This window comes from Pseudomyrmex gracilis, unplaced genomic scaffold (assembly GCF_002006095.1).
Source record: "Pseudomyrmex gracilis isolate BER0280 unplaced genomic scaffold, ASM200609v1 scaffold_3, whole genome shotgun sequence".
Lineage (NCBI taxonomy): Eukaryota > Metazoa > Arthropoda > Insecta > Hymenoptera > Formicidae > Pseudomyrmex > Pseudomyrmex gracilis.
Window position 1 is genome coordinate 1,361,065 of NW_018020587.1, and position 14,309 is coordinate 1,375,373.

General features: G+C 36.8%; 6 protein-coding genes across 7 annotated transcripts; 5 read left to right on the forward strand and 1 right to left on the reverse strand.

Moving 5' to 3' along the window:
* Window positions 1-606: 606 nt before the first annotated feature.
* Window positions 607-4,287, forward strand: LOC109855742 (vicilin-like seed storage protein At2g18540). 2 transcript variants are annotated; one of them, XM_020430309.1, is made up of 3 exons: window positions 607-859; window positions 1,166-2,379; window positions 2,498-2,587. In XM_020430309.1, exons 2-3 carry the CDS (start codon window positions 1,193-1,195, stop codon window positions 2,499-2,501), a joined length of 1,191 nt encoding a protein of 396 aa, XP_020285898.1. In that variant the 5' UTR covers window positions 607-859; window positions 1,166-1,192; the 3' UTR covers window positions 2,502-2,587. The 2 variants fall into 2 exon arrangements, with proteins under 2 accessions (XP_020285898.1, XP_020285889.1); XM_020430300.1 differs by having other exon boundaries at window positions 1,166-4,287.
* Window positions 4,288-5,413: 1,126 nt separating this feature from the next.
* On the forward strand, window positions 5,414-6,437 carry LOC109855684 (transcription initiation factor TFIID subunit 10-like). The gene is made up of 3 exons (XM_020430191.1): window positions 5,414-5,662; window positions 5,794-5,858; window positions 5,949-6,437. The coding sequence occupies exons 1-3, from the start codon at window positions 5,552-5,554 to the stop codon at window positions 6,148-6,150; spliced, it is 378 nt and encodes a 125-aa protein (XP_020285780.1). The 5' UTR covers window positions 5,414-5,551; the 3' UTR covers window positions 6,151-6,437.
* Window positions 6,438-6,444: 7 nt separating this feature from the next.
* LOC109855677 (tRNA (adenine(58)-N(1))-methyltransferase non-catalytic subunit TRM6) lies at window positions 6,445-7,905 on the reverse strand. The gene has a single exon (XM_020430164.1). It carries the CDS (start codon window positions 7,880-7,882, stop codon window positions 6,467-6,469), a length of 1,416 nt encoding a protein of 471 aa, XP_020285753.1. The 5' UTR covers window positions 7,883-7,905; the 3' UTR covers window positions 6,445-6,466.
* A 142-nt stretch (window positions 7,906-8,047) lies between these two features.
* On the forward strand, window positions 8,048-10,254 carry LOC109855681 (translation initiation factor eIF-2B subunit gamma). Its single transcript, XM_020430180.1, has 5 exons — window positions 8,048-8,367; window positions 8,472-9,164; window positions 9,272-9,578; window positions 9,654-9,883; window positions 10,019-10,254. The coding sequence occupies exons 2-5, from the start codon at window positions 8,485-8,487 to the stop codon at window positions 10,173-10,175; spliced, it is 1,374 nt and encodes a 457-aa protein (XP_020285769.1). The 5' UTR covers window positions 8,048-8,367; window positions 8,472-8,484; the 3' UTR covers window positions 10,176-10,254.
* A 217-nt stretch (window positions 10,255-10,471) lies between these two features.
* Window positions 10,472-11,551, forward strand: LOC109855332 (60S ribosomal protein L37). Its single transcript, XM_020429484.1, has 4 exons — window positions 10,472-10,557; window positions 10,945-11,080; window positions 11,195-11,279; window positions 11,446-11,551. Exons 1-4 carry the CDS (start codon window positions 10,555-10,557, stop codon window positions 11,495-11,497), a joined length of 276 nt encoding a protein of 91 aa, XP_020285073.1. The 5' UTR covers window positions 10,472-10,554; the 3' UTR covers window positions 11,498-11,551.
* A 506-nt stretch (window positions 11,552-12,057) lies between these two features.
* LOC109855349 (mpv17-like protein 2) lies at window positions 12,058-13,576 on the forward strand. Its single transcript, XM_020429524.1, has 4 exons — window positions 12,058-12,533; window positions 12,633-13,075; window positions 13,216-13,341; window positions 13,421-13,576. Exons 1-4 carry the CDS (start codon window positions 12,506-12,508, stop codon window positions 13,433-13,435), a joined length of 612 nt encoding a protein of 203 aa, XP_020285113.1. The 5' UTR covers window positions 12,058-12,505; the 3' UTR covers window positions 13,436-13,576.
* The last annotated feature ends 733 nt before the right edge of the window (window positions 13,577-14,309 follow it).

The window sequence follows — 14,309 nt, forward strand, 5'->3', positions numbered from 1 at the left end:
ATAACCATGTTGACAAATTGTCGAGTCAAGCAAAAGTACGTCGCAAAATTAAATTTTAAATCAAAAGTGCGTTTGCAAATAGAAGATATCAATATGTTAAAAGAGGTTGATGTATATATATAATACAATATAATATTATATCATATTATTATATATATTTAATTGTTTTATATATTATAATATATATGTATATAAAATTAATAAGAGAAAAAGAGAGTTTTGTGATATTTTTCGCAAATAGAAATTTCGTCTCCAACAATCGATTATTATATCGAAAACATTTCCCGTTCTCGAGCGCCGCAATGTGCACATTTCGTGAACTACTATAGCCGTGAACCATCGGATAAAATACGTCACGTTCACGATTTAGTTTGGTTCTATTCCGTGTTATACGATTTGACTCTTTTCCTCAGATTTTCCTCTGCTTAGCGTAATTTTATTGTATTAAAAAATAATAAAGTCGTGCACAACACACGCTTTTGTCGTAAAAACATCATTCTATCTTTATTCTTTCTTAAATGTAGGACAAAAATATAAAAACTTAGCTTGAATAAAATCTAATTTTTATTGTAGAGTTTGCTTTCTAGTACGTTTGCTTTAGCAATGACGAAAGGGACGTGGATGGCCGAGCTGCGCTCGACATTCGGATGGATTTCGGGCAAATTCGTAATTAACTCGATGGACGCTACGTAAACGCGCGATTTGTCAGCATTGCCATGTGACATGAGAACAAAAATGACAAGCGTGTCGAGAGTGGTGTCGGCAGATATTGAAAAAACACTTGACTATCCTCTTTCTTTTTCTCCAAGTGCCATATCCGCTGCCATCTTAAATCAGCTGTCAAGCAGACGATACGCAGGTATGGAATATAGTTTGCCTGACAGCTGGGTTTTTTTTTTTAATCTATAATTATCCTGTGCATTCGAACAAGATAATGATTAAAATTTGTCGGTTTTTACTATTTTTCTTATTACTAATCGTCTTTCTCACTCTTTTATATTTTTTGTCACAAGAGAAATGAAGGTCCCTATACGTTACACATAGTCTTCAGTGTTACAAAAATATAGAAAAACCGTTATATGTTAAAAAATGTGCTGAAGCAACTCTTTTATATAGAGTAGAATTTCATATATGTTTTATTTTATGTAATTGTGTAATGTTTTAGCTCTCACAATCCAGTCCGCACAAGGATATGGACATATCTGAAGACGATGTGCAAGTAAAGATCCAATCAACAGACTTGATCTCTATATACAACAAGCAGGGAAACGATGAATGTGAGACAGATCTCAATGAGGTTGAGATAATTACAGCGGCGCAGCATTTTTGTGCTATCGAGATTAAGGAGACCAAAAATCCTAATCAAATTAATGAGAAAACAACTGACAGTGAGGACAATGAAGGGAGCAAGTCGAATATTTCGGATTCCACTTTAGGAAATATACAATACACGGAGAGCAGTGCCATTGCCAATGTATTAACTGATCCTATTTACTTGGATAGTTTAGATTCTGACTCCATCAATATTGAATTCCCAAAGCAATCGAACACAACGGAAGTTTTCATTCGAAACGTCGAGCAGATACAGACGAACAGTTACAATGTGTCCGCAGTAACGATACCAAATGAGTTCTTGGACGGGCTGAATATCAACATAAAGAAGGAGGATGGAGAAGATCACGACGCGCTGTACACTACGGAATGGTTGTGCGATAGCAGTAACGATAGCGTGCGATTGAGGATCCTGAAAGATGCCAAGCAGAATATGCAAAGTTCTGTCGATGACGCCGGCGTGAAACGCAGGAGTCAATTGACAGACGGTAAAGACACTCAAGAGCAGGAGAAACCTAAAGCTAGAAAGTCGAAGAAGCATGTCAGACTGAAGAGCGCGCATCAAGATTACAGAGAAAAATTGAGGAAAAAGGCTGAGTGTATGAGAGAGAAACGGAAGAAGTTGTACGAGCAGGAGAGCGAGGAGGAACGTCTGCAGAGATTGGCAAAGGAAGCGGCGAAGAGGCGCGAGATGAGAATGTATTACGAAACACCGGAGCAACGGAGGAAGAGGCTCGACGCTGAAGCAGCGCGGAAAAGGGAATACAGGATGTACAACGAAACGCCGGAGGACAGAAGGAAAAGGTTGGACCGCGAGGCCGAGAGAAGAAGAATCAAGAGACTGTCGTTGTATGCGAGCGAGACGCCGGAACAGAGGAGGGAAAGACTGAACAAAGAGTCAGCGAAACGACGAGAGGCCCGACTGAATCAGTACGCCAAGGAAACGGAAGAGGAGAGGAAGCAGAGATTGCGACGGGACGCTTTGAGGGCCAGGGAAATGAGGTTCACCAGGTCCGCTATCGAGACGGAGGAGGAGCGCAAACAAAGGTTAGTAAAGGACGCCCTCAGAAAGAGGGAGGTAAGGATGCATGGGAACCATACAATGAACAATAATTTCACGGAACTCCGAACCGTTCGCAACTTTCAAGAATTAAACGATGTGCAGATAAAAGACAATCCTGAAAATCAATTGGATAGCCATTATCTGAGCAACTGGATGATGTGGTTTCAGAACACGTTGACACAACCGGTTCACAATGGAGAACAAATCGCTGAGCCGCAGCAGGCACAGCATAACATAAGATAATTTTGTACATATATTCTTCGATATAAACTTTCAGAACTTTCGCGCGTAAATGATATCGATTACATAGCGACCAAACCTGAAATATGCTTTATGTTTTCTGTACAGTTTCCAGTCGAGGATGAATGAAATCGTGACGACTTTAACTACTATATGTGTCTCTTAATATAATTAGGTTCACACATATTAGCAAGCGAGATATATTTGTTATGAAAACTTTTACAAGATTTATACAGAATTGCGGCAAGACAAATGCACGATAGAACTAGAAAGGTGATTCAACATAAAAACAATAATAAGTTAAAAATGTAGAATAAAAGTTTTTCGTGCGTGAAAAGCTTAGTTTTTGAAGAAATTTTTTCACACAGAATCTTTTTCTCAGATATACCATTTGTCCTGCTACATCCTGTACACACAAACGCTGAGCACACTAAAATATATGTAATTTACATGTAACATATTTTTTGACAGATAAACACGACTTGAAAAGAAGAAAATTTCCTTTTCACTTTTTGCATAATGTTGTTTATTCGCGCGCGTAATGATTATTTCGATACTTAAAGGTGTGTTCAGTGTAAAAGATGTAAAATATAGTTTAAAACAAATGAAGGAGTGTGACTCCTCAATGTTACGTTTAAGAGTAGGTAGATTTTTAAATTTTGCCAAAATATAAAATTTTGTTCATACACATTGATACGAAAAAGAAAATATAGAGGCGTATATATTAAAGAGAACAAGAGAAGCAATTCTTGCCAGTGCCTTTTATTCAATGTTCAACAAAAGAAAAAACTAAGCTTTTAGACTAGAGATTCATTAATATACGATATTTGAACATGAGTGAATGATTCTGGTGAAAGTTTGACTGTCTCTTGTGCTATTTGTACAGCTATTGTGTATTTCTTTCTATAGTTCCTTTGTAATAAAGAAATCAATAAGTTAAGTTACATCATATGTATTTCATCCACTTCCTTTGTTCATTGTGTATAAACATGTATTTTTTTATTATGATACATCTCCTAAGAGTGAAGTCACTTGTGCGAAAAACAAAAAAATAAAAAAAAATATGAAGATCAACCAATCGTAAGTAAACGAGCGATTTTAGATCAGAGGGAAGCTTGAGAGCGGCCATGAACGTGTTTTACATGTATATTTTCTACTCAAGCGCCGCAATGTACACGTTTTTGTACACGTAACTGTACTCACGTTGTTCTGGTTCTGTTCCGTGCTGTATGCACGGAATTGTTTTGCTTCTATATTCTGTTATGTTTACGATTTATATGTTCCACCACCATAATTGTATAAATACAGCGAGTAAAGAAAATCATGCCACGATACATGATTGTCTTCTTTTGCAATATTAGAAATCAGTGCGATTGATATAAGCAAACTACGCATGCAATATAACAAAATTGTTCCTTTCAACTATATTATTGAGAACATATAATGTATTCTATTTGTATAAATTGCATGTACGAGAGAGAATTCTTTATATATAGATTTAGCGCATTAAAGAAAAATAATAAAATCTCGTAGGAAATAAGTAAAAATTTGTATTCTATAATTTACTTTGATAATCGTACAAGTACGCGTGTGACATTTATAATGTAGATAAAAAAAAAGTTGTAGCTAAAAGGAACAAGTAATAAACTTTAATTTTGTGACTCATGTTTGTGCGGTCCCTTCGTTATCCATCGATGCATCTTCCTCTGCAACCCTCGTGCCAGCACCCAATTGCCGAAACGACTTTTCCGCGTTTTCTTTCTGCAGGTGCACCAACATCTTCCGTTACAACAGCATTCTGTGACAAAACATTTTTTTGATTAGTAAAATATATACAAGAAAAACACATACTTGTAAACATCAATCGTAAAACTTTCAAAATACATAACTTTAGTAAATAAACAAGAGTTGTAAGAGTTGTAAATTTACCTTCGAGTGCCAGCGCTCGATTGCTCGAAAAACTTCTCCAGTGCAGGTGCACCAATGCTGCTTGCTACAATCATCTTTTTTATAGCTACTGTAATATGTTGGACAGTTTTTGCATCGTTCTTTGTTATGTTGTTGTTTTTTAAACACACATCATGTAGACGCAGCACGCGCGTACCCGATATTTTGTTTCTGCGCGCGTCTTTACAGAAGCTACAAAAACTCGCCGATTAACACGTTTACTCGCGAGCGCGCGACACTAATTATACGTCACTGCGAACGTCCGATACATTACGACACACACGTGCTAGCGATATTTGTGCGTGAAATGATAATAATCGCGAAAAATTAAGAAACAAGTCGAACGTATCTTTGCTTCGCGTCGCGCGATTGGCCATTTTGTTTCGTCTCGCGAAAGCGCGAACGGCCGCGAAACAACTTCATCATATATTCGCCAATTAGCATCATCGGTGAGCGCGCGACACTAATTACGTATCACTGCGAACGCTCGACACTTTGCGACACACACGTGCTACCGATATTCGCGTGAGAAACAACAACAATCGCGAGAAATACGGAACGAATTTGAGAGAAGTTCTGCTTCGCGTCGCGCGCCCGCCACAACTATCTTCGTGATCTCAAATGTATCGAAGCGCGCGATATTTCGAGAATCGATATTGCGCGCGCGGCAGAACGCGCCTTTGACTATGTAACTTGACATGTAGTCAAAACTCTAAACCAGATATTTGATTTGATTTTATCGACCGATTTGATTTGGTAGCACGGTTACGTAGTTCATCGTATCGAAAACACGTCGCAGCTGTCGAGTGTTTACGAATCGGATAAGAGGATGTGTCAGTTTTCACAAAATTACCGGAGTGTGCGATTACTCTGAGGTTAAAGGTCCAAGAGCCACAAGCGCATCAAACCAAACCTTTGAGATTAGGAATTTATAACAGTGTTAATTTTGCACATATATATATATAAGAAATGGCAGAGAATTTTGGAAGAGAAACGCCACCGAATTATAACGAGGAAAACAAGACTGCGGGACAACCGTTGGCTGACTTTTTACTGCAGTTAGAGGATTACACACCTACGGTATGTATATATTTGTTTTTTTGCAAAATTCCTGAGAAAAATATTTGGTTTTGTATTCGCGTGCATTGCGCTTTTTAAATTATGATCAACATTGTTGTCATTGTTCTACCTTTGTATTCTTTTCGCACTAGGTACCAGATGCCATCAGCGAGCATTACCTGCATACAGCTGGTTTCAACACCACAGATCCTAGAATGTAAGAATATACAAGATATTATTCTTACATTGATTTTTGTGTTATAATAATTCTATTAAATGTTATTATTCTTAATTTTTGCTATTTCAGAGTACGTTTGGTGTCTCTGGCAGCTCAAAAGTTCATCTCAGAAATTGCCAATGATGCGCTACAGCATTGCAAAACACGTGGTGTCAATCAGAACTCAAAGACCAAGGGAAAAGATCGTCGGTATACACTAACTATGGAAGATCTGACACCAGCAGTTGCAGAATACGGCATCATAGTTAAGAAACCACATTATTTTGTTTAAGTTTTTCATGTAAAGATAATTTAATCATATCATTGTACTCACATTAGTTTTTTTTTATTGGATAAGCTTAGAAAATTATATATGAATAATTGGGAAAAAATATTATTTTGCAATAATATTTGAATAAGTAAATAAGTTTTTAAAAATTCAAAACAATACTGTTATATATTGAGACACAATGTATATGCGAGCATAATTAAAACATTCTTTCGAAGGATATGGGAACGGGAAATAAATACATAATATATGTATATGGAATAAATATAAAAGACTTTTTATATCAAAGACATTTTATAAAAGATTTAAAACTTTGTTTCTATTCAACTAAATATCCTGTCAAGATATAGCCACCCGTATCGGTCATCAGTATATCGGGATGTGTCCTGTCGGGTAATACTTGATACGAGCGTAAAAAATTCGTGAATAGTCGCACGTTTATCACATTGTATTTTTCTTTGAGTTCCATGTAAGTCTGTTGCAAAGCCTCCCGATACGTGTGAAAAATGACAAACGGCCGTGAGAGTCCCAGGAAGGGCAGCAATGCGACTGCGATATTTGACGGATGTTCTTTCGCTATAATAGTTAAACCGCGAGCTTTTGATTCGCTTAACAAATCCAGAGCATGTTTCGTTTCTAAAAACCATTTTGGTTTTTTTATTGGTGGACTTTCCCCGGATTCTTCAGGTTCGTCAAGTTTACGTTTTAAAACATTATCTTCTTGTATATCATTTTCAGGAAGTGTACAATTTTCTTCTGTGCTTTCGAGCTTCAAAGTTTCAGAACTGATCTCTGATACCTCGCCATTTTTAGATTCTTTCACTAGCTTTTCTCCTTCCGTTTTCTCCTTGTCCGATTTTGTTATAACACTGCTAGTTTTTTTGCATATATTTTCTAATATACTCGATTCACCTTGATAATGCAGTCTCAAGAAACTGTAAACATTCACTGCAATATGCCTATCTCTTAATTCCTGCGGAAAGTTCATGGCCTGAACAATTGCGGTTTGAGACATATTGCCAGGATGCAAATTGATCAAGTAACCACTGGTGTTTTCACCTATTCTGTTCAACATAGCCGCTGCGGGTAATCCTTGAGATCCGCTGTCATATAGCAAATGCAGACCGTCCGCTTGCACGTCACTGAAGGACAAGATCTGCGCCAAGGCGTCCATTCTCAGTCCTCCAATTTTTTCGTGATTCTGTCGGTAGTGCACCTCGTGCAAAGACGATATGGTAGGCTTGTGCACCGTCAGGATCTTGCAATATTTGCGCTCCTTCTTCCTTATATATTTCTCCTGCGAGTACTCCGTTTTGGCGGCGAAAGACGTGCTGTTTTCTATGAGACTGCCGAGTATTTCTTTGCCGGTCTTGCCGGACTCTTGCAGCTGCAGAATTTCGTCCTTTGACAATTTCTGAGACGTGCTGTCGTCCGTGATGGAACGATTGTCCTGACCGCTGAGTTCGCCCTTCAGATCGTTCCACGATTCCGTTCCAAGCGCCAGTTTCAGCGAAAAGGTCCTTTTGCAACCCGGCAACGGTACCATCTCGAAGGAGCTGTAAAACGGTTTGCCGACGATCTCGCGCATCTCCACCTTGTCCTTTCCCAACATCAGAACACCGTTTTCAGATACTTTGTATATCTTGCTGTAGTCGTGCTTCTTAATTATCACGTGCATACCGATCGTGACCACATTCTCCGCGGGTTCGCATGTGTTTTCCACGTTATTACTCATCGTATTATGAATTATTAATTGTTAATTAATGTACAAAACCAGATACAATTTTTACTAGGTTACTTAGAATAAACCTACCCTCTTTTAAAGGTTAGAATCGCGCGCGAGCACATGGCTGACCCAAATATTTCTTCTTCTCAACACTGCTCATAGAATAACGATTGACCAATCAGGATTCAGAAATCTTTGCTCTTTTTGTCCCGATTGGTCAATCAAACGCCACTCTGCCAGACAAGCAAAACTTTCGTTATTGTTGCGCAATATATTTTTTAGACATTTAACTTGCAGGGTCTGCTCCAGTCTGTTGCAGGTTTACTCAAAAATTCATAACGCAGCATGTGTTGTCTTCGATATATACGTTACGAATTTACAGAATAGACCAGAAGAAGAGTAAGAGTTAGACGATCTCAATTGTCGTCGACATTAGAAAACACGTGGTTTTACAATCGTGATACATTTCTGTTATAATACACAAAAAACTCCAGGTATTATATAAAAAAAAATTATAATTATCAATTAAGTGTGTTACAATCACATGTTTCTAACAATTCATGTACGTTATTGTATATATGTTTCTATTTTATTGTAGATTTACAAAAAAAATGGTAGATTACAACGAATTTCAAGCAATTGTGCTTGCCGGAGGAAGAGGGTCTCGTATGACGGAGATTACGGCTGACCAGCCCAAATGTTTGCTACCGATTGGAAACGTTCCCATGATCTGGTATCCTCTGCAGACTCTCGAACGTTCTGGATTCAAGGAAGCAATTGTTGTCGTTTCGGAACTGACAAAATCAGACGTATCTACGTCATTGGAAAAATTAAGCTTGAAGATCAAGATTGACATTGTGGCAATTCCGCAGGTCGAAGATCTTGGCACAGCCGATGCGATTAGATACATTCACGATAAAATATACACGGACTTTCTGGTGATATCCTGCGATCTGATTACAAATATCAATATATTGGACGTTTTGGATTTATATAGAAAACATGACGCGAGTGTAACCGCTGTGATGTTGCCTGTTCTAAGAGCATCAGATGATTTAGTAACACCAGGTCGGAAAAGTAAGCATAAGTCAGAAATTGATTTACTCGGCATTGACAATAACACAGAAGGACGATTGATCTTCTTGGGTTCGGCATCTGATTTTGAGTCAACAATCAGTATGTCCAAGAAACTTGTCATAAGACACTCCAGCATTACTGTTCATTGTAAATTTGCAGATGCCCATTTGTATGTTTGCAAAAAATGGGTGTTGGATTTTTTGCTTTACAACACGTAAGTTTTATCAATAATATTGAGAATAGTTTAACAATAATATTGAGAAAAGTTGTAAATTTCATAATTATATAATGACGTGTTTATATGTGCAATCAATTTTGCAGAAAATTCAGCACACTGAAGGGTGAATTTTTGCCATACATAGTTAGGAGACAGATGTCTGAACGTAAAAACGTGAACGATAAAAATACTTCCATGGTGCAAGAAGATGTAAAGGAAGACATATTCCGTTTTGTGAAGGAAAACTCTCTGAATACACAAGTAAGACAGATGTCAGCTTTCAATGATCACAGTACTGATCTAGAAGAAACTTATTATGGAGATATAATACGATGTTACGCTTACATAACGAATGAGAAGTTTGGTCTCAGAGCAAACACTGTAGCAACGTATCATTTTGCCAATGCCAAGGTTTGATACTGCGTGATACATTTGTCTTATGTACAATGAAAACAACGTTGCTAATCGAAGAAACTTTCTGAACAGATATCAGAGTTGTGGAGTGCTGGCAGTAATGAACAGATCCCGCTGCCAGACGTTTCTAACACTGCAACTGTGCGCAGTACACAAGTGCAGGAATGTCGTATAGGCGATAACACGTTGATCGATGAGAAAACGTCGCTCAAATGTAGTTACATAGGACCTAACTGCACTGTGGAGTCAAAAACAAGAATATCTCAGAGTGTGATAATGGAAAATGTAACTATTAAACAGAGGTGAGCTCAGAAGATCGAGTGTTATTTGCGTTTAAATACACAACACTTCGCCGACAAAAAAAGTGTGACTGCGAATATAGTATCTTGTGATTTTGTTTTATATCTTGTTTACAAAGACATTAATTTTTATTACAGATGTGTCATTCACAATTGCATCTTGTGTAACGGTTGCACTATTGAAGAAGGCACGGAATTGAAAGATTGCATAGTTGGAGCGAATCACGTTGTAAAATCTGGTAGCCAATACTCTCGTGAGGTACTCACCGATGCAGACAGACTTATAGAAATTTAATGACTCGTTTTTTATATACGATAACACTGCACTCTAAAAACTAAAAAATCTGTACAAATTAATAAAAAGTGTACAATTAATAAAACGAAAATATTTACATTTTGTATCGGTTTATTTTAATTAATAAAACTTTATGAAAAAAAAAAGTAATTAAAAATCAAAGGAGATCTCTGCATTTATAATTAATAAAAAAATTTATATTCTAACCAAAACATTTACCATCTGAGTAAATTTCGCGTAATCACAAGTAGTTCCGATCAACAACTGTAGAGTACGCGCGTTTCGTCTTTCCGATTGTCTAATTTAGTTGAACGAAAGGAACGATCGGATTCGAAACAAGATCTGTCGTCTCTTTTGTGGATTACTTTTTCCCGTCAAAATGGTACGCATGAGTTTGTGTTATTTAAATCGATTTATTTTGTAGCAATCTTAACAATCAACGCATTAATGAGCATTGGAAAAATGTCCTGAACTTTTGTAAGATCTGCGTAACCGAATAATATCGAGCGAAAAGAATTAGATTCTCGCACAACTGGTTCAGTATATTGGTGTACAGGTTAAGAAAGCGAAGTCTTTATGCGCTAACGTGTTGCAATTTTTTACCAAATAAAAATTTATACTTAGTATTAATGCGGCACATTTGTCACGTTGCGAGCACATTTATGAATTAACTTTCTTTTCGTCGCGTCAACTTGAGGTCACTTTTCGATGTTAATACAATTGGATGTCATAGGTTATGTTTGTCATGATTTTTGTTTGATTTTCACAGACGAAGGGTACGTCGAGTTTTGGTAAACGGCGTAATAAGACGCATACGTTATGCAGAAGATGCGGACGCAGTTCATATCACCTGCAGAAGTCAAAATGTGCACAATGTGGCTATCCAGCCAAGAAAATGCGATCATGTAAGTTGTAACACATGTAGATTAGAAGGTTTCTGTGTCTATTTGAAGCTATTTACTGAATAAATAGTTACTTCAGTAATGATATTGATTGGATCTAATGTGTAATTGTTACAGATAATTGGTCAATAAAGTCGAAGAGACGAAAGACCACTGGTACTGGTCGTATGAGGCACCTGAAAATTGTCCGCCGTAAATTCAAGTAAGTTTTGTTATAGTTGTAATCAAATATATATTTTAATTCTAATAAATATTATAATTGCTGCAGTAAGAATTAATGTAAATATTTAGAAGAAGATTAATTTTTCAAACAAACATTGCTTTGTCATCTTTAATCTGTATATGTGATTATCTGTATGTTTATATAGGAATGGGTTTAGGGAAGGTCTGCCAAAACCCAAGGCTGTTGCGGCTAAATAATTAAATCGTGTAATTTTGATTACAAAATAAAAAAACTCAAAAATTCTATTGCAACATTTGTCATTTTTATGTGTCACATTTTTCAGTTTCCTCACAATTCTACAGCCAGAAAGAATTGTACTTAGTCATAGTAAACATTTTATATTTCGAACTTTTACAACTGCTATGCGTTTATATATTATTTCGTGTTAGCGTTAAGTCTGAGGTTTCTCGCGGATGTGTTATATCATCCAAAAAGTCGATTCTATTCTAGAATATAAAATCTGCTAATTCTTGTACGAAGCGATATGTTTAAATGGGAGCTTGGGAGTGTACAAAGTTTATTGTCATAGTTTATTGCGCTATTAATATACATCGAACAGCAGCTAGCAAATACGTGAGATTAAATTCTGATAAATCTGTATGCGCATCCTTAGCTGTTATATCACATCCGACAAGAAAATTTTGAAGAAATGCGCGATATATATCGGCGAGATAAGGCCGCGTAGTTTGCCACTGCGCAACCTCGGCGGAATTTTTGATTGCCGCGTCGTCGACCGTATATTTAACGAGCCCTCGATCCCGCTAAACAGTGTACGTTTGCGGCCTACGATGATAACTCGGGTGATCGGTACTGCAGCAACGCGCATCTAGGGCGTCCGTTCAGCACTGAACTCGAAGACCGTCGATCTTCAACGAGTCAGTTTGAGAGTTATGCCACACAACAATAATCAACCAACATTTCGTCTTCATAAGCACCGAAGAATCAAGGAAAACCGTTTTATTAAATAATAACAATATATTTAAAGAAAAAGGAAGAAAACTTCTAGAGAGATCCTAGAGAGACAGAAGTAAAAGTACACAAAAGATCGAACGGATCCCGCTTGAATGCGTTGCTCTTAACGCAGAGCCGCTCGAAAAAAAAATAATTTGATTTGAAGAAGAAAACAATTAAAAATTCTCTTATAAATACAAAATATTTTTTTTTTCAATTTGCAAACTATTTTGATACTGTCCTGTTTTATAAATATGGGTCTTCTGCGTCAACTATTGTTCGGTGAGTAACGTATTATAAATTTTTGCGAATCGAGTTCTCTCGATCTTGCGGCTTTATTATCCGACATACATTGTTTTACGTTTATCTTGTGTGGTTCAGGTAAATATCTGTTAGTCACCAATACCGTGAGTTGCGGCTTGATGATGGCAGCGGGCGATGTGATCCAACAGCGTAGCGAGCACTGGAAAAAGTATTATTCGCACAAGTACTTCAGCGTTCTGGCCGCGTCGCCGGAAGAAGACGAAGAAGTGATGACAACTTCCGGCGCTTCCGCGTACTTCCGACACGATTACACGAGAACTAGGAATATGACGGTCGTCGGATTGGTCCAAGGCCCGTTTCATCACTGGTTCTATTTGCTTCTAGAAAGAGTTTTGCCAGGTAGAAGCACCAAATCGGTCATCAAGAAAACGCTTCTCGATCAGTCCATCGCGAGTCCCACGTGTCTGGCGATATTTTTCGTTGGTCTTGGAATTCTCGAGAGTCGTAAAATCGAGGAAATCTGCGGCGAGCTCAAGTTGAAATTTGCCGACACTTGGAAGGTACGTATGACACAAAACTATATGTTAAATCGTTATTTTATTTTAAAATATAAATTTATAAAAAGATAAAAGAAAAAATTATCATCACACAAAAAATCCTCTTTAAAAATAATTTATCTTCAAAATGTGTTTCATATTAGGTGGACTGCTGTTTCTGGCCTCCAACACAATGCATTAATTTCCTGTTTGTGCCTTTGCATTATCGAGTACTTTACACAAATGCTATGACAATGGTGTACGATATTTTCCTGTCGTACATGAAATATGTAAGTTCAATCATGTTACAAGCAAATACATGTAAAATTCCAAAATCACATCTTGATAAAATAACATATAATTTCACAGGATGCCCACTTCTAGTGATAAGAAGAAATCTCACAATCAGACTGAATAAAAGGAATAATCATACAAGTAAGAAAATTGCAAAGCTTGTATTATTTACGTGATTATTATTATTATATTATATTTAATTATTATTAATCATATGTGACGTGTTTTTATGCAATAAAATTTTTTATGAAGAAATGAGATGTTCCATTTAAGAGATTACTGTATCTTCCCGTTCCGATTCCTTATCGCAATTCGGCATCCATAATCAACAAACAAATAGTTGTTTGTTTTCATGATTTTTGGCAGATAACAAATAAGCATGAATAATCATGAGTTACACAGTTCTTGATAAAGTAAGCAATTATTGATAACACAAAAGAAGTAAGAATTCTTTTATTGTAAATAGCAAAATAAAATCTTAGCGATACATATGTGTTGTATTTATAATCTTCCACTCTCTCTTTCTCTTTCTCTCTCTCTCTCTCTCTCTCTCTCTCTCTCTCTCTCTCTCTCTCTCTCTCTTTCTCTCTCTCTTCTCGCTCTCTTTCTTTCCAGACTCTTATATTTACTCTTTTTATTTTCCCTGAATAATATTGCGAAAACGAAATATCTACTCAATGACATTGTTAATTTACATCTGTACAATTTCGACGAAGTCTCAAAAGTAATCCGACAACAATAAATTATTTTTTCTACGTAAAGAATGGGACACTGAGATTATGTGTATGTGTGCGCAAAAAAATAAATATATACAATCGAATTAGTTTATACACACAAGCAACAATGAATAAAACAACTATCGTGATTGCCTTATCGCTATTGCAATAATCGCTCATTGAGTTTATTTATTTGCTCGACAGCTTTTGTTTGGCATTTGGCGACGGCGGGATTACGAAGACTTCTA